Source organism: Triticum urartu, chromosome 2 (assembly GCF_003073215.2).
Source record: "Triticum urartu cultivar G1812 chromosome 2, Tu2.1, whole genome shotgun sequence".
Classification (NCBI taxonomy): Eukaryota; Viridiplantae; Streptophyta; class Magnoliopsida; order Poales; family Poaceae; genus Triticum; species Triticum urartu.
The window spans coordinates 15,133,687-15,151,157 of NC_053023.1; the positions used below are offsets into that span (position 1 = coordinate 15,133,687).

The window sequence follows — 17,471 nt, forward strand, 5'->3', positions numbered from 1 at the left end:
GCGCTTGACTGATGGATTATCCACGAAGCACATTGGAGAGTTTTATATGTTCATATTTGAAAGCTCACCTCCAATGCTTGCTACTTCACTGTCTCGGCTTCCAATGCCAATTTTCTTGGTTTGCCTTCGTCTTTGATCAAGCTCACAGTTTGCAAAGCTTGGGCACCTTTGAAGTGCAATTTTTTTTGCTTGGCAAATGATAAATTGTAAAAAAGAGGATAGCCTAATTGTAGCTTTTGCCATCTTTGCAATTGTCACATGGAGACCTTGGGACACATCCTATTCCAATGAATATACACAAAGAATTTGGTGCATGATTAAAGATTGGCTTGGAAAAAAGGACCTCGACCCTCGAAATTGGCATCATTCAACTCCACCCACCTTTGGTGGACCAAAATGGTTGACTCAAGTAAGCAACCAAACGATGCCATGGCTTTTCTTCTTAAGCACGTGTCATGGGAGATTTTGAATGAGGAATGCTCAAGTTTTTCACAATTTTGCATCTTTGCCTACGTCTGTATTTGGCAATATCAAGAGAGAGGCTAGGTTGTGGTATATCACCAGGGTGAAACACTTAGGGGCAATCATTCCTAGAGAGTAGTTTTTTTTTTGCGAATTTCCTGGAGAGTAATCTGTTTGCTCCTTTTTGAATACGACCTTGTACATGCTCTTTACTCCTTGCTCATTTAATGAAAAGGCAAAGCTTTAGCCTTGCTTAATAAAACCTTTACCATCTAAAATACTTCATCGGTTCTAAATATAAATCTTTTTTAGAGATGTCAATGTGGACTACATACGGAGCAGAATGAGTGATTGTACACTCTAAAATATGTCTATATACATCCATATGTAATTTTTATTGGAATCTCTAAAAAGACTTATATTTAGGAGCGGATGAAGTATGAGATGGTGAGCATATTAGAATAATGTGAAGCATCTATTTAGTTTCTTCTATGTTTATGGATTGGTAGAAATCTCTCTCTTTGCTTAGAAAAATGTGACTTGTACACGCTAGCTAGATTAATTGCCCGCATACCCTCTACGGCGGGTGAATCGTAGTACTCCTTTTTTTGACATCAAAATCGTAGTACTCCTAGTGATGTGACAAGACAGGTACCGGCTCGGTCAAGCTAAAAAAATCCATCCATTGGGACCGGCCAAACCGCAGACAGGGAAGTTTCTGGAACAGCCTTCTAGCTTCTATATTTTTTAAGGGAAATATCGTATAGCTTCTAGGTGGTTCCCGCAGCTGGGTCAGTGTGGACCTGCGACTCACGGCAGGAGAGGCGAATCCGACACATGCTAGCCGTTGGATACGTAGCATTGACGATTGATGAACGGTAGATGTCAACGTAATGTGGGAAATCAACGGCTCCAAGCACCTCAAAAGTGTTTTGGCGGGAAGCTAGGAGGGAAGTGGTAAATCCAAATTCAAAACTGCTACACTATAGTAGTAGAGACAATGATTTTTTTAGATGCATGTTTTCGGCGTTCATGTGCATCCAGCGGGAATTGAACCCGCAAATTACCAGCTATGAATTGGGCGCTTTAACCACTCAGCCATGAATGCTTAACATGGATCATCGCACATCCTAAATAGTAACCATTTTTCATATACAAAGACACATCATAAAAAAAATGAAACTGAGAATATTATGACATGACAATTATTTGGATATGAATTTGAAAACACCTCTCTCAATCATAAAATTAAAAGAGAGATTGAGAGGGATTAAGGACCCCAATTCTCGCTATTTGTACAAGTATTGAGTTTGGTGCGTTCATCTACACATATCAAATCACCACGCCAGTAGAAAAGATAAACAAAATAAATTTGTTCGAGAATAAGAAGACCATCTTCACCATGAAAGACGTGCGAATCTCCCACTGATCCAAACAGTCAATTTTTTCCGGTGCTAATATTTTGATTTCATGTTTTTCTCTATGGGGTCTCACTTGTACGCCGGCTCCAATTTTATGGAGGTGTGCTTTCGTTTCAAGTGTGACACTACCCATCATAAATTCAATGCAACCAACATTCTATGCATCTCCTACCGTCCAATCAAAAATCGTGACGCTCAGACGAACATTTAAAATAGAATCACGACCAAATGACAGATAAGATCGATTTTGATCATCACATACCAAATACACCATGTATGATAATTCTCCCGCGTCAGGTAGAAAATGTCAAATCCTGAATTGAATCCCTTTGATAGGCAATCACCCAAAGACATTATGCTCTCTTGATTCTCATAACTCATTTCCAAAGAACTAGGGTCAAATGATGTCAAATCCTCAATTACATCACCTTGATTGGCATATCCTTGAATCCTGCCCACTTTTTTAATCAAATGATATAAAAACATTTCCAAACATTCGGGGTCAACACAACACAAACATGGTGCGGTCAAAATCAAATCCAAACCATGTCATGCCCACACAATATAAATACTCCACATAGCCAATGGATAGATAGACGAGACAAAAGAAAAAATCAACCCGCCCGTGCGCGCTCGGAGGCCGCGCCGCACCGGAGCGTCGGTCGAACACCTAGCAGGCAGCCATGGCCCTCCACCTCCTCACTCCCACCCACCTCCACCACCCCTCCCCGTCCTCCCCCCTCCCGCGCCGCCGCGCCACCGCCACAGCCTCGCTCGCGCACCCACTCCGCCCCCACCCCCGCCTCCGCCTCGCCACCGCGCCCTCCCCGCGCACCGGGCTCCGTCGCGGCATGTCGGCCATCCGTAGCTCGCTCATCGACCCGGACGGCGGCGCGCTGGTGGACCTGGTCGCCCCGCCCGAGCGCCGCGCGGCGCTGCGGGCCGAGGCGGAGGCGCTCCCGCGGGTGCGGCTGGCCGCCGTGGACGTGGAGTGGGCGCACGTGCTCGCCGAGGGCTGGGCGTCCCCGCTGCGCGGCTTCATGCGGGAGCACGAGTACCTCCAGTGCCTCCACTTCAACTCGCTCCGCCTCCCCTCCGGCGGCCTCGCCAACATGTCGCTCCCCATCGTGCTCGCCCTCGACGACGCCGCCAAGGACCGCGTCGGGGCCGCGCCCGACGTCGCGCTCGCCGGGCCCGACGGCCAGCTCCTCGCCGTCCTCCGCAGGTCCGCTCTTGCCTCCTCCTCTCATCTCTACCTCTCAGTTTCTTGCTGTTGTGTGGATTACGTTACGGTTGCCCATTTTTCATCCGTCCCCTAGTTCACGTGCGTTCCATTTTCACGGTTCTTGGCTCGACCGAAAACATTTGCTGCAGCTTTCGTGCAAAAACAACATTGAATACTTGGCAAAAATTCCTTCCAAGTTTATTGGGCTTGCAAATTGACAATTGGAAGAAGGTGTGTACTTTTGTGGCCTTGCAGGCGTCGGTTTTCATATGTATTGACGATTTGAATTATTTCCAATAATTTAGAGAATGTGGGATGCAATGTTGGCTCTACGAATTAAATTTAAGGTCAAAATTTGGCACAAAATACAAAGGGGACTTGTAAACCAGGACGGAGGTAGTACTTGGAGACTTTATCACAAGTTCACGGCCAAAGAATATGGTGCCTCTGTTGTCTTTTTCGTCGCCCGAAAACACTCTTGTCCTTCCATTGTGGGGGAATTTAGCATCTTATCATTGTGGGAAAATTTAGTGAAGCATCTTAGCTTTGCTGTCTGTTCGTTCTAGTCCACATTTTAGCAGGTTTGGGGGACCATGGCACCTAGCACCACTAGCAGCTTAGCAAAAGCTCAATGGATGAGAATGTTTGAACAAAAAGATGCTGCCATCCTTGACAGTGCTGTCCCTTTCATGTCACTCTCATAGTGATTGCATAAGGATTGCCTTCTGATGTATATTTGACCTCGTGTTTAATTAACAACATGAATTTAGCAGCCCCATGTGCCTATGCGACCAGTCATCAATCGCTACAGCATTTCTTTTTGGATGTAACATGATGTGTCTGGCCAATTCTTCTTCTTTTTATCATAATAAAGTGGGAAGGAAATAACTGTTGATTTTAAAGTTAAAGGTATCTATGCGTATTCATTATTAGGTCATTATGGGAACAATGAATTTTTTTGTGTGCTGACTTCAAAAGTAGAAATTGACACATGTGATGTTCTCCTTGTGACATTTCTTTTTGGTCTTTCTCTTGAGTATGAAGGAATCCTATCAGCACCATTAAGTCATCCCATTGAACTGTATTTGAACTATTTTTGTTCCAGACCATCGAAGCATTAATCCTTTCTTTGCAGTAGCTCTGAATTACCGTTGCAGTTATACTTATACAGAAATCAGGTCGAAAATATAATTTGGAGAGATTTACCGTTCACCCACCAGTTTCGATGACTGACTGGTCAATTTTTCTTGAATTCGAATTTTCATCAATTTGTTTGGAATTTCCTACGACTTTTAACCTACCAACATATCCTGTTGTGTACATAAAAAATCGCAGCAAAACACCAAATTTGACAGTTCTGAATTTTGGGTAAAAATCAGTCAGTGGCCTGGGACCTGGTCAGTGGGCACCACTTCTTGAACCCCTGTACAAATGACTTCTATATGGTTTGGTTGAATTAAGCTCGCATAGCTTTACTTCAGGGTAGATTTTGAGTGAAGGTAAATCACTTCCTGCTTTGGGTGTTCTGAAGTGAGGTTATGCCGAAGACATTTCTGTCTGTGACATGCTAGCAACGAATATGCCCAAGCAAATCATCATAACCCTTTTGATTAACTTCAACGCATAAATATTTTGGGCTATCTAACCATCAGACTTTATAATAGATCTGATTGTACAAAAACACATTTATGTGCTGATTCCCTCACATCATATGTGTGTAAGAAGCTTTTTGTTTGGATTTACTTGTGAACCATGAAATAGTAATCATGATGAGGTTTTCATCATGTCAAGATTTCATTTACAAATCCATATCAATGTTACGCTCTGTTTTTTTCTTCCTTCATGATTCACTTTAGAACAGTATCCTTCTTAAGGGGCTTTAGCGGCTATGGTAGTTGCCACCAATCATATATATGATCATATACCATGATGAAACTTCACTAATGTTGTGGCGGCAACTTTCATGACTAATGAAATTTGTTCGTCGTGGTATTACTTTTGCGTCCAGTTCTAACGAGGCCTTTTACTAATATGTACATTATCGTTTTATCAGTGTTGAGATATACCCTCACAATAAAGAAGAAAGGATTGCAAGAACATGGGGGACAACCGCGCCTGGCTTACCTTATGTCGATGAGGCGATAACACCAGCTGGGAACTGGCTGATTGGTGGTGATCTGGAGGTGTTGCAGCCCATCAAATATAACGATGGCCTCGATCATTACAGGCTTTCACCCCAGCAACTTAGGGACGAATTCGACAAGCGTGGGGCTGATGCTGTATTTGCGTTCCAATTGAGAAATCCAGTCCACAATGGGCATGCACTGTTGATGAATGACACTAGAAGGCGTCTCTTGGAAATGGGTTTCAAGAATCCCATTCTACTGCTACACCCCTTGGGTGGTTTTACAAAAGCTGATGATGTCCCGCTGCCTGTTAGAATGGAACAACACAGCAAGGTAATCATTTTATTTACACAGATTATTTTCCAGTTGGGTTAATGCAAAATGCAAACCTTAAATCCTACTGCATGACAGGTCTTAGAAGATGGAGTCCTTGACCCTGAGACCACCATTGTGTCTATATTCCCCTCTCCAATGCATTATGCTGGTCCAACAGAAGTGCAGTGGCATGCGAAGGCAAGAATTAATGCCGGTGCTAATTTCTACATAGTGGGTCGTGATCCAGCTGGCATGGGCCATCCAACAGAGAAGAGAGATCTGTACAACCCAGACCATGGGAAGAAAGTCCTAAGCATGGCCCCCGGTTTGGAGAAACTCAACATATTGCCCTTCAAGGTATTTGATGGATAGATGCGTCCTTTCAGATTTATTAATATTGTCAAAGTTGTCCTGTTTTCCTTTAGTTGGATCAACTTCAATGCTTGTAATTTATTAAAATTGTTTCCACCTTTTAATTCTAATGCCCTTAACATATATCTTCAGTGTTTCATCATCTCTTGGGTGTATCACTCATTTGTATCTCGTGCCACTTCTTGTTAGATTCACATATACATTTTGAATCGCTCCAGGTAGCAGCATACGATACGGTGGCGAAGAAGATGGCTTTCTTTGAACCTTCACGCAGTCAAGATTTTCTGTTCATCTCAGGAACCAAGGTAAGCGTTTCATTTATTTTCAGGGGAGAAATGGTCGCTCTATGGTACCAAACTGGAGACACTTTACCTGCTGCTAACAACTAACCTACAAATCAATCAGATGCGGACTTTCGCCAAAACCGGAGAGAACCCTCCTGATGGTTTCATGTGCCCTGGTGGGTGGAAGGTTCTTGTTGACTACTACAATAGCTTGCAAACTGAAGGAGCTGCTGCTGCTCCTGCTCCTGCTACTGTATGAGACAAGCTGCTGCTGCATGGCTTTGAGATCATTGATTCGCCGGTGAGGAATGGTGAATGCAGGGGATTGTCAAACCGTTCGTTTTTTTGCCCTTTCTTTTAAGTTTTTTTGTAGGTCGCTAGTTTATTGATGCCATCAGATCTTCCAACTGTTCAATTTTTTTCTTTCAAAATAGAAAGAAAGATTTTGAAGCTTGGCACTGAGACTCAAAATGTTGACAGATTGAGCTGTAACCGCACTGCAAATTCTGTTATTATCCTGTGATGACTCTGACAGTCCGACTAGCCAATAAAGAAGTTCATTGCAATTGTGGGAGCTCATCCAAGATCAGACAGCAATTAATCTCCATATTATGACACAACGGAGAGGCAGAGTTGGCATTGCGGTGGATTATTAGATGATGACAGTCCAACTTATCAGTTTAGTTTTTGTACTATATTCGACAAAGCCTCCCGATTCAGGATTTAAACAAAAAAATTACTTATAATTATCAAAGAATCTGCAAATAAGCTGAGTCTTTGGTAAGTGATGATGGCATTAGACCATTATCGGAAAGTGTGTTGGAGTGTAACGAAGGACATGTTGGGTCGGCATCCACACCTTGTCACACTTTTTCTATCAAAGTGCGGAAAAGGGTTTGGTTGTATCCACGGTCATAGCATGCCACACTTTCTTAGTCGCATACGCCGCTTGTCATAGACACCGTTGCTAACCAACTTTTGCCACGACCAATTTGGCCACCACAAAACTTGTGGCATAAAAAGCGTGGCAAAATGCGTAGGGCAACCAAACATGTCCGGCATTGGCGCTTGTTCAATTGTCGGACATGTTGGGTTGTGGCACTGGCCCTTGTTCAATTGTTGGACATGTTGGATTGTGCCGGCAAAATTATCTTGCAATTTACTCCCTTTGTAAATTAATATATGACGTTTTAGAGACTTGAAGGGCACAGAGGGAGTCCTTTTGAAGCCTCTACACAAGAAAAAGGGAGAAAATGGACCGTCAACCCGACAGCCGGTCCCGGAGACAAAATAATATGAAGACTTGAAATTACAAAAAAGATGAGAAATTTGAATTTGAAACCTAGACCCGGGCAATCTGTACAAAATCCAGCTCTCTAAACTAAAAAATATAATGCACAAAAGATTTTAGGGTATTTTTTTTTACAAATTTGACTGAAGGAGAAGGGAAATTCTCAACCCTACAGTACACCCTGGCGAGGCCGGAGAGGGACAGCGAGAAAAGAGTAGGGAGAAAGAATATACCTTTGCCATCTCCCCGGATCCCTTCCGTGCTCTGCTGCCACCCCCAAATCTCCTCTCCTCCCCACTCCCGAATCAAATCCCCCATCACCTCCGCCACCACCCCACCCCACCTACCCCCAACCCCACCGCCGCCGGGAGACGCGACCGGAGCGGAGCGGAGCGATGGCCGGCACGGGGTCCTCGTCGGGCGGGTCGGGCGGCGCCGGGGGGAGGGAGGGCGACTGGGACTGCGGCGGCTGCGGCAACCGCAACTACGCCTTCCGCTCCCTCTGCAACCGCTGCAAGCAGCCGCGACTCCTCGTCGACCCCAACACGCCGCGCGACTCCAAGTGGCTCCCCCGCGCCGGCGACTGGATCTGCAACGGTACGGCCCCCGAACCCCACACCCACGCCTCCCCTAACCTCTCTAGGTAGAATCATAATCTTCCCTTCCTTCGTCGCTGCTCTAATGATAATGGACTAGAGGAGGCTGAGGGCCCTGATTTGGCTGGCATCCCTGGTTTTTGCTCTTCCCCATCTAGGCTCATGTAGAGCTGAAATCAAGCGGAAAGGGAAACCAATCAGGCTGGTAGAGCTAGCCTGGAGGTGGCCTGGGCTCTCGTTGTGTTGTACCATGAGTTAGCTAGGATGTGGAAGTGAGATAGATGGTTGCCGGTGGCGGCGGTGCCTCTCGGGGTGCCCTGGTTAATTTAAGCTTGTGATCTCCCTCAGCACATCGCGTCGGAGGCTTAAGGGGCATATCATTTATGCTTTATTTGATTATCTTGTTTATGTGTATATTTCGGCTTGCTACTGAGGTTTGGGTAACAAGTTGGTGCTGAATAGTGAACATGTGTCATTGATGCAACTTTTGTTTTTGTGGCTCAAGTATAGAGCACACAGTTGTCATGAAGCGAGTTTGGAAAGTCTGTACAAAGTAATTGCTTACCTTTCGTGTTGGAACTCTTGATTACTGGTCCTATTTATTTTATTCATTGAAATATGTATGTTTGTAGATGATATTAGACAAGTACCAGCAGCTTTACTGAGTAAATGACTAGTGTGTGTGTGCTTATTTCTTTTTTTGGGTGTTGTGCGGGATGGCTGGTTGCCTCGGTGTGCGTGTACTTCGGATGTGCGTTGTCGTGCTGCCTGGTGTGGTGGTCGTGGTGGTGGTGGTTGGTTTATGCGGCAAATGGATGAATGAATAGGTTGCAGTAACAATAATTATGCATCCAGAAAGAACTGCAAGAAGTGCAACCTGCCCAAGGAGGAAGCAGCGATGCCGCAGTTATCAATGGGAGGAATGATGCCAGCCTATGCAGATTATATGGCCAGGGTACAGGAGATTGCCAATGCTGGGTATAAGATGAACTTTGGCAATCCAGCTATGCAGCAGCAGCTACTTGCAAACGCAAACTGGCCTTATGGGATGGCTGGTAGATATGGTATGCAATCGTCTGCTTGGCCTTTCGCCGGCAACAGCACTAATCAGTTTCAAGGTGTTCCAAAGGACTGGCGCAGTGGTGACTGGCTCTGCAGCTGTGGATTCCATAACTACTCATCTCGTGCTCAGGTGATCACATGTTAATATACTTGTCTGTCATATCTTAATTCTCGATCATGATGGTTGTTGGTAAATATTGTCCTGCCTTCTGAATTGTAATAAGAATGGGCTTTTATGTATTATGCTGATTGTGGCTAACTCTAGTTTAGCCCTGATACTGCCACCTCTCAGATCATCATTAGAGCCTTTAATATGTGCAATCTTGTTGCTTTTCTTATCATCTAAGTTCCTTCACCTACTTCTGCATTTATTCTTAAAATTGTTCTTTGTTCACTTGCATATTACGCAGATAACTTTCCATCCCCGTTGTTTATTGTCAATTTAGGCTCGTTTGGCATTGCAATGGATTATGATAATCTAGCTTTTCCAACTTGTTTTTTCGTATTTTACTGTTTGGTTAGCCAACTTTTTTCTGCTTCGTGGCTAGTTTTTCTGCAGTAGATTATAAAATAAGTTAAGCAACAACATAGTGTAGCAACTTCACACTGAACCTTAGACATGAACTCTAGTTTTGGTTTCTCTGCAGTATGCCTTTTCTACATTGAGTGTACAATGTGATTGACCTGATTCCTTGTTATTTTATCTTTTACAGTGCAAAGAGTGTAATGCACCTGTCCCATCAGGCATGGCCTCTACAACCATGAAATCCACAGGAGCAGATAGTTCTTCAAGTAAGACATCTCTGTTCTAATGTCCTACATTTTTTAAACTTGTACTCTTAACTGATGAAAAAAATACCCCCCCCCCCCCCCCCTTGAATTCCAGTGATTAGGGAACTATCTGATATACTTGCCTTTTCAAAAGGTTGTGTTATTCTTTGCCACTAGAAATAGGTTAATTAGTCTAGTAGTACATGCACATTCAAAAGTACTATTTTTCACATGTGATACATCTATCATCTGCCGATTAATGGGTAACTGTAGGCAGATGTTTCTTTGTACAACTTCTCCGTGATCAACACAAGTCGGCAATACTCTCGAAAAAGAAGTTGATAATAGCCATATTCTGGTTTTTTGTTACTGTTTTCTGGATCTGTTGGCTTGGCTGCCATAGTGATTTATCGAACCTAGTTCTATCGTTTATTTGCTTAACCACATTATGCATTCTTTCTTGTGTTCCATGTAGTATTACAGTGGCCTTATTGTTACATCTTGTGATTGACAACATGAAGTCCGATAGTTAGCCTGAAATCTCTTGTTGTAGCATCAATGATTTACGTAACTTAGTTTTTATCATTTATTTTTACTTAACCACATTACACATTCTTTCTTGTGCTTCATGTAGTATCACAGTGACAACTCTCATTACATTTTGCAACTGGGATCAACATGTACTCTAATAGTTATACTGAAAAATCTTCTTGTTTCAGCATTAGGTAATAAGCGTTTGGCATCAGAGGAGCTTGCCAATGACTGGGATAATAAAAGGCTAAATCCTGGAAATGCTAATTATCCACTTTCAGTATGTACTTGTGGGCCTTTTTACTTGTCATTGATTGTTTACCTGATTATCACATGGCATTGATTCATTTCCAATTTGATTAAAGGCAGCAGGCTCAGATAATTTATTTATGGGTCAAGGTGCTGGAAACAATAATGGCCAGACAACTTATTCTGCATATGACAATGGAAACTCAATGGCATCTGGACAAATTCCAGGGATGTCTGGTGTAGTTGGTAAAGGGTAATACTTCTCATAAATTATAGATGCTCATATTACAAATTAAACTCATGTAGTAGGCCACTATACTTGTCTTAGAATGCTATCCTAATGGGTGTAACAACCTATAGGGAGATGACAAATGGAGAGCAGTTCAAATATGACCCCCTATATAATTAAAATAGCGAATTATATAATTTTGAATAGGGTTTTCAGGTTTGAAGATATGAATATCTTTTTTATAGGAACTGAAAAAATAGATTATGAATCTGTGTCTGTTAATGATTAAATTTACATGTGTGAGGTGGAAGGAAATTATACATGAATAGACCTAGTCAAATTTTTTGAGAATTAGTGGGTGTTAAATAGATAGCATGTGCATGTGTTTAAATATAAATTTGGGAGTGGTTGGCAAAATTATGTCCCTTTATGTCTTCTTGTTTTCTGATTATTTGCATGGTCGTTTTATGTTGGTAGCATAATACTCCCTCTGTCCCAAAATAAGTGTCTCAACTTTGTACTAACTCTAATACAAAGTTGTATTAAGTTTGAGACACTTATTTTAGGATGGAGGGAGTACAACTTAACAAATGGGTACTGGAGACACTAGTCGTTTTGGACTAACTCTTTAGTTGAACTATATGGAATCCCAGTGTCACAATCTTGATTGACCATTGGCAAATGAATGTATCCCTAAAAGTACTGCCTTTTGCAAGTTTTTATTATTAATTTTGTACTTGACATGAATAAGCTAGCTGAGTACATATGTTCTTGCACTTTATCAGAGCAAAATGGCGTGAAGGAGACTGGTTGTGCACCAACTGCAGCAATCATAATTACGCATCTCGTGCATTTTGTAACAGGTACTGTGTCCTGGCCTCTTTTGTTCAAATTTGTGGCCTAGGCCATTTTTGAATTGTTTTTGTGAAATTGCCCTTAGGTTCTTTTCCCCTTTATAGAATGCATTTGCCAAGTGGTGGGGTAGATAGGGACTGTTTAGGATCTGTTTGAGTTTATCCTGGACTCAAGATGGAGGGTGGTGCCTTGCTGCCAGCCACGCTTCCAAGAGCAGGACTTGGAGAAGGGGGAGTGGACATAGATTGGTTTATTCTTTGATTAACTGATAATGGATACATGGTAGCTAATATTATTTAAATAAAATCTGTTCTGATAATTCCTTGAAGTAGAGCAAAATTTACGAGGCCAACATAATGGCAAAAATATCACAAAACCATGCGTTGAGCTTCATCTCACATAACTATGTTTAGAGAGTCACATCTTGTCTTGTATGAAAAAAAGATCACTTGGCGTGCACCCCTCCTGTCATTGTCTATCTTGGTGGGATAATTGAAACAGCATAGTCGCACATCCTCCATGCCAGCAGCATAGGTGTTCGTCTGTGGGTCAAGTTAGATCCAATAACCTTAGCCATGTCAAATCTGATTCATATTTAACTCAAGCGAAATCTGTGCCATGTGTACGGGTAGAAAGAAATTTGCGAGGACTTCGATCAAATTTAGGTTTATGTTTTCCACGTAATAATGTTTCAGCATCAATCCTGTCTTCTTCATTTTAACCGTTCTCAGTGCCTACCGTCTCCTGTTTTATGGAATTTGGTTTTGACCGGGGAATATATCTCTTGTGTTGCAGATGCAAAACTGCGAAAGAGTCTTCGGTTCATCCGGGTGCGCTATAATAATAGCTTTGCTTGTACTTCTGCGACTAAGTTATTGAAGCGGGCGTGGAGTCTCCTGGTTCTGCTGCGGCTGATTGGTCGCTGCCGTCGCCAGGATTGTTGTTATGTTTGTGGTTTGGCCCTGCAGTGCTTATGCTGCTGTTAAAATTGTTCTGTCTGAGTCTAATATTGTTTGTGGGAGTTTGCATTTGTTTCCGCCGAGCACTAGAATAAAATGTTTCCTGTATGTCGAAGTGTACCATCTGTTTTTTGTTTTTGTGTGTGCGTGTGCAACGATTTGATTGGTTCCTTCAGTACCTCAGACAGCCATGATGTAATGTAATGCTGGATCTATTTCAAGTGGCAATGCTGGATTTTATTGTTTTCTGAATCGCTTCACCTTGTAAAGATCTGTAATCCTGTTTCGCAGCTTTGTAACATTGATATCGTCATCATTTTAGAAAATTACTCCCTCCGTCCTGAAATGTAGGCATTTTTTGGTACTATGATAGTGTTTAAAAATGTCTTACATTTTGGGATGGAGTACTTCCTCTGTCCCAAAATATAAGAACGTTTTTCACACTACACTAGTGTCAAAAACATTCTTATATTATGGGACGGAGGGAGTATTAAACATGTGACTGGTTTCAGACATGTTCTAGAACATAAAGGCTAACATGCCATATCACAGCAGTAAGTAAATATTCAAACCATCACAGGGAATCTTTTTTAGATACTTGAATTTTGAATGTAGAACTAAAGTGTTCACAAGCAGTCTTATATCACAGAAGAATGAATTCATCATGTCTGTAAGGTAGGATGCTTTGAAAGTAGTTTTTTTTAAAAGGATGCTTTGAAAGTAAATTGCAATTTGGTTTCAGAAAGTATGGATGGAATTTCTGTACTGAATTCGATGTTTTTTTGCTGGTGCCCAATGTGTGCACGGTGCTTTCAGGAAGTTTATACCCTGCTTTGGAACTACTGAATGAGAAAAATATCAGAGCATGATAAAATTTAATGGGGATGTTATCAGAATCCCACCACAAATGCTCTTCAGCTTTATTCCAAGTTCCAACAAACAGAGCTCTGTTCTCTTCTCCCAAATGTACATCACTTGCGCAACAGTTTGAGCTAAACTTGTACAGGAATCCGTTTGTTATTGCGGTATAGTGAGCGACAGTGCGCCTGTGGGCAGATCTTCCCTTGTTTGTACATTCATCTACACTCTACAACAGGATGTCCCAAAGAATAATGGTATCTACACCTAGCAAATCAGATAATGTTATTGATGCAGTGATTCTATAGCTTTGGGATCTCTCGACGACTCGAATTCGAGATAGGCTTGCGCCAACATTTCACCGAGCCGGAGTTGAGCTTCCGTGGAGAGGTGCAGTTGATCATCGCTGAGCGGCAGGCCCATGGCATCGACGAGAATCACGTTGGGAAGATTGATACTTCTCTGAGCATCCCTTACGATGTCGGTGTAATTCCCCTCCCCTGATGCAAGACCAACCTGGAAAGAAAAAAGAGCCATTATAGGGAATTCTTATTTCTTGCACTATATGGATTGGCAAAGAAGAGTGCACTGACATATTTTTGCAAAATGTTTTTAAATGGATTGTGGAGTGTAGAGAATCCAGATCATGTATGTACAAGCCTGGAGAAACTATACCAGTACAACTGATAAACTTTTCAAGCTCATAATTCCGTACAAATGCAGAGACAATTATTATGCCTTGTGGAAACAAATGCTAGTCTTGTCCATGAAAAATGAGATTTACAAGAAGTGTGCCACACTTCTATATGATTGTACCCTCTAGTTCTGCTATGTTTTGGTGACGCATAGTGAAAAAGAGAGCATTGATCTCGATTCTAGATGCGACCGGCGCTCAACACTAACAAATAACACCAGGGTCACAGATTCTAGACAGGCAATGGAGTGACCACAAAACCACCACCTGGTTAGATGTTTGTAGGGCCATAATATAACTGGCGTATCATATATATTATTATCAGAAACATATTGAGCTGGTCAGCAGTCATGTAATCTGATCAGAAACACCATACAGATAATCACATGGAGTCAAAGGCAAGAAAAACGATGGCAATATAAAAGGCAGGTTGGCACTAGGTGGTATGCTGTTGCTTTGGGGAAGGCATATCCAAAAATAGTTTGGCAAGATAGATTGCAGCACAATGCTTCAAGTTATGGGCAATGTAGAAGCATCTGATTTTTCTTTTCTTCCGTGAGTGCTTAGCACTAATTTGGTCGTGTTTGGCACTATGTTATAGTGCCATTTTAAATGCAACAAGCTGGCAACTTTAGGTAGGACCGCAGGATATATTGTTTGTGGAAGGTCTGGTAGCTTAAAGGCTGTTGTCATCCCAATTCTGATGGAGCATTGGCCAGTCTACCTGGGAGGCTCATTACTGAGATGAGGCAGAGTAGGTCACAAGTCACGTGTCTCGCAGCGGTCCAAAATCCTAGCACAACTTCGAATCGTTGGATTGGACACAGCATGACCGATATCAAACTCCACGGGTCAACCTAACTGACTGCAGGGGATCAATAACTCAGCATTTCATTTCCTTATCATGGTTACACTGTCACGATATTGAGTTTGAGTGGTTGAACCATTCCATGTGGAACTCCAGAAGATCATTTAATCATTTGTAATAGAGATTTGGTGATGTTATGTTTCCGCTCATGTATCTGTCTTTAGTTAATATATGAATCATTCCATTGATGCCCATGTGGAACTCGAGAAGCTTTCATCTAATGAATTGTAATAGATTTTTGGTGATGCTTCAACTCATGTCTCTGTCTTTTTAATAATAACAATCCACTACTAATCCACGAGTTGATTTATTAATAAACATGTGAGACATGAGGTACTGCTAACTTAGTTTTATGCCCCATATCATAGTGATTGGTATGCCTCTGTACTTGATTTCCATACGACTAGACAGAATCTACGCAGGACAGTGGTAAAATAATGACAGTGAATGAGTTGGATGTTGCGCACAATAATTCCTAGGGAAATCGCGGTGCTTTTGTCGGGTTTGGGTCATCTATATAGTACTAGTAGTAACATAACCTCAAAGGTTAATTCTTCCAGCCGGTGTAAGCTCTGCAAGTGATTTTCCAAGCCAGAGTTGACATGAATGTGCAATAAAACAGTGTAGCAAGAGCATCATCTTATAGTGCTTGACAAGATTAACATTTCTCATACCAAAATGTCGATTTTGCAGTGGCGTGTTGGTGAAAAAGGAGCCAACTTTTTAATGCGTGAGCTGAATTTCAGCTAACGCCAGCACATGGAGAGTGTTTGCGTGCGCTGACCTGGATGACGAGCAGATTGGGCGAGCCGAGATCTTCCCTGAGATCGGCGACGAGGCGCTCCATCTTGCCTCCGTAGGCCCGGGCGTCGTCGACCTCGATGGTGTCGCTCTCGCCCTGGAACCACAGCACGGCGCCGAGCGCCCCGCCACCGCCCGCCACGGCCGCGCGCGCCCTGGCGACGGCGGCCTCGTAGAGCGGCTGGCCCCGCGCCCACATCCAGATCCTGGTGCCTCCGACCGCGCAGGGGACGAGGCCGAGCACCAGCCGGTCCTCCTCGCCGCCGGGGTCGGAGACGGTGGAGGGCGCCGGGAGGGAGGACGGAGAGGAGGAGGAGGAGGAGGAGGAGAGGAGGATGCGGTGCGCGAAGGGCATGGCGGGGCCGAGGCCGCAGGTCTTGTGGGTGTCGATGTCGGCGTGGAGCGGCGGGGAGGCGGTGACCCAGCGGCGGTCGGCGGCTAGGCGGAGGAGGCGGGGGTGGGGGAGGTAGGGGGCGGGGAGGGGGGAGGTGGGCGCGCCCCGGCCGGCCATGTTGGACTGGCCAGCCAGGAGGAAGAGCAGCTTGGGGCGGTGCGCGTAGGGCGAGGTGGGGGCGCGGGTGGAGGAAGAGGAGGAGGAGGGGAAGAGGCGGGGCGGCGGGGCGAGGAGGAGCAGGCAGGAGAGCGCCGCCGCCGCCGCCAGCACGCCCAGCAGCGGCCGCCGCGCCGGCGGCTTCATTATTGTATTGTTTATTGGGAGGGGATTGCCGGGCGAGCGAGGCGGACGGGTTGGGCGGGTTTTGGTTGGAGCCGAGCACATGCACGCGCGGGCGGGCGGTGGTTGGTTGGTTGACTCGGACGTTCCCTTAATACGTGTCTCATTCATATTATAAAGAACAAAGTACAGATCACGTAAAAACCGACATGACAATACTGAAAAGATAGTAGAACATCTCTGAGCTTGACACCAACGCTCGTCAACTGCTTCCGGCATCACCACAGCAGCCATCGAAAAAAAGAATGACGAATCACCACCTCACCCGAGCTCGACGCTCTCTCTGTCCCTCTCAAATCTCAACTATGCTCTGGCCTCTACCACTGATATACGGCGACAATTAATATGGATCAGAATTGTATCTCTAATTTTTTAAAAACCTGGCTTCTGCTCAAGCCACTTCGCTCCTCCTACGATTTTGACCGTTTGACCGTCACTTTTCACATTTTCTTCAAAATTTTCAGATTTCACTGTTTATGCTGAGATCATATGAGCTCAAACCGAGATGAGGACTTTCCAAACCTTTTGTCAAGGATGTAAATGACATGCGACATGAATATTCAGATCCATAAGATTAAAAAAGAGAGTTTAATATTGACATAAAAACAATAATCCTTCAAGCATACTAACAAAGCAATCATGTCTTGTCAAAATAACATGGTCAAAGAAAGTTATCCCTACAAAATCATATAGTCTGGCCATGCTCCATTTTCATCACACAAAGTATTAAATCATGCACAACCCAAATGACAAGCCACGCAATTGTTTC

The 17,471-nt window shown here is 43.6% G+C and overlaps 3 protein-coding genes across 3 annotated transcripts; 2 read left to right on the forward strand and 1 right to left on the reverse strand.

Moving 5' to 3' along the window:
* The first annotated feature begins 2,470 nt into the window (after window positions 1-2,470).
* LOC125535166 (ATP sulfurylase 2-like) lies at window positions 2,471-6,771 on the forward strand. Its single transcript, XM_048698212.1, has 5 exons — window positions 2,471-3,108; window positions 5,162-5,567; window positions 5,646-5,906; window positions 6,140-6,226; window positions 6,327-6,771. Exons 1-5 carry the CDS (start codon window positions 2,567-2,569, stop codon window positions 6,462-6,464), a joined length of 1,434 nt encoding a protein of 477 aa, XP_048554169.1. The 5' UTR covers window positions 2,471-2,566; the 3' UTR covers window positions 6,465-6,771.
* Window positions 6,772-7,951: 1,180 nt separating this feature from the next.
* LOC125535168 lies at window positions 7,952-13,000 on the forward strand. Its single transcript, XM_048698215.1, has 7 exons — window positions 7,952-8,093; window positions 8,948-9,284; window positions 9,868-9,946; window positions 10,645-10,736; window positions 10,822-10,958; window positions 11,720-11,797; window positions 12,585-13,000. Exons 2-7 carry the CDS (start codon window positions 8,991-8,993, stop codon window positions 12,628-12,630), a joined length of 726 nt encoding a protein of 241 aa, XP_048554172.1. The 5' UTR covers window positions 7,952-8,093; window positions 8,948-8,990; the 3' UTR covers window positions 12,631-13,000.
* A 641-nt stretch (window positions 13,001-13,641) lies between these two features.
* On the reverse strand, window positions 13,642-16,731 carry LOC125535167 (probable carbohydrate esterase At4g34215). The gene is made up of 2 exons (XM_048698214.1): window positions 15,953-16,731; window positions 13,642-14,122 (listed from the first exon to the last, which is right to left on the reverse strand). Exons 1-2 carry the CDS (start codon window positions 16,664-16,666, stop codon window positions 13,892-13,894), a joined length of 945 nt encoding a protein of 314 aa, XP_048554171.1. The 5' UTR covers window positions 16,667-16,731; the 3' UTR covers window positions 13,642-13,891.
* Window positions 16,732-17,471: the final 740 nt, after the last annotated feature.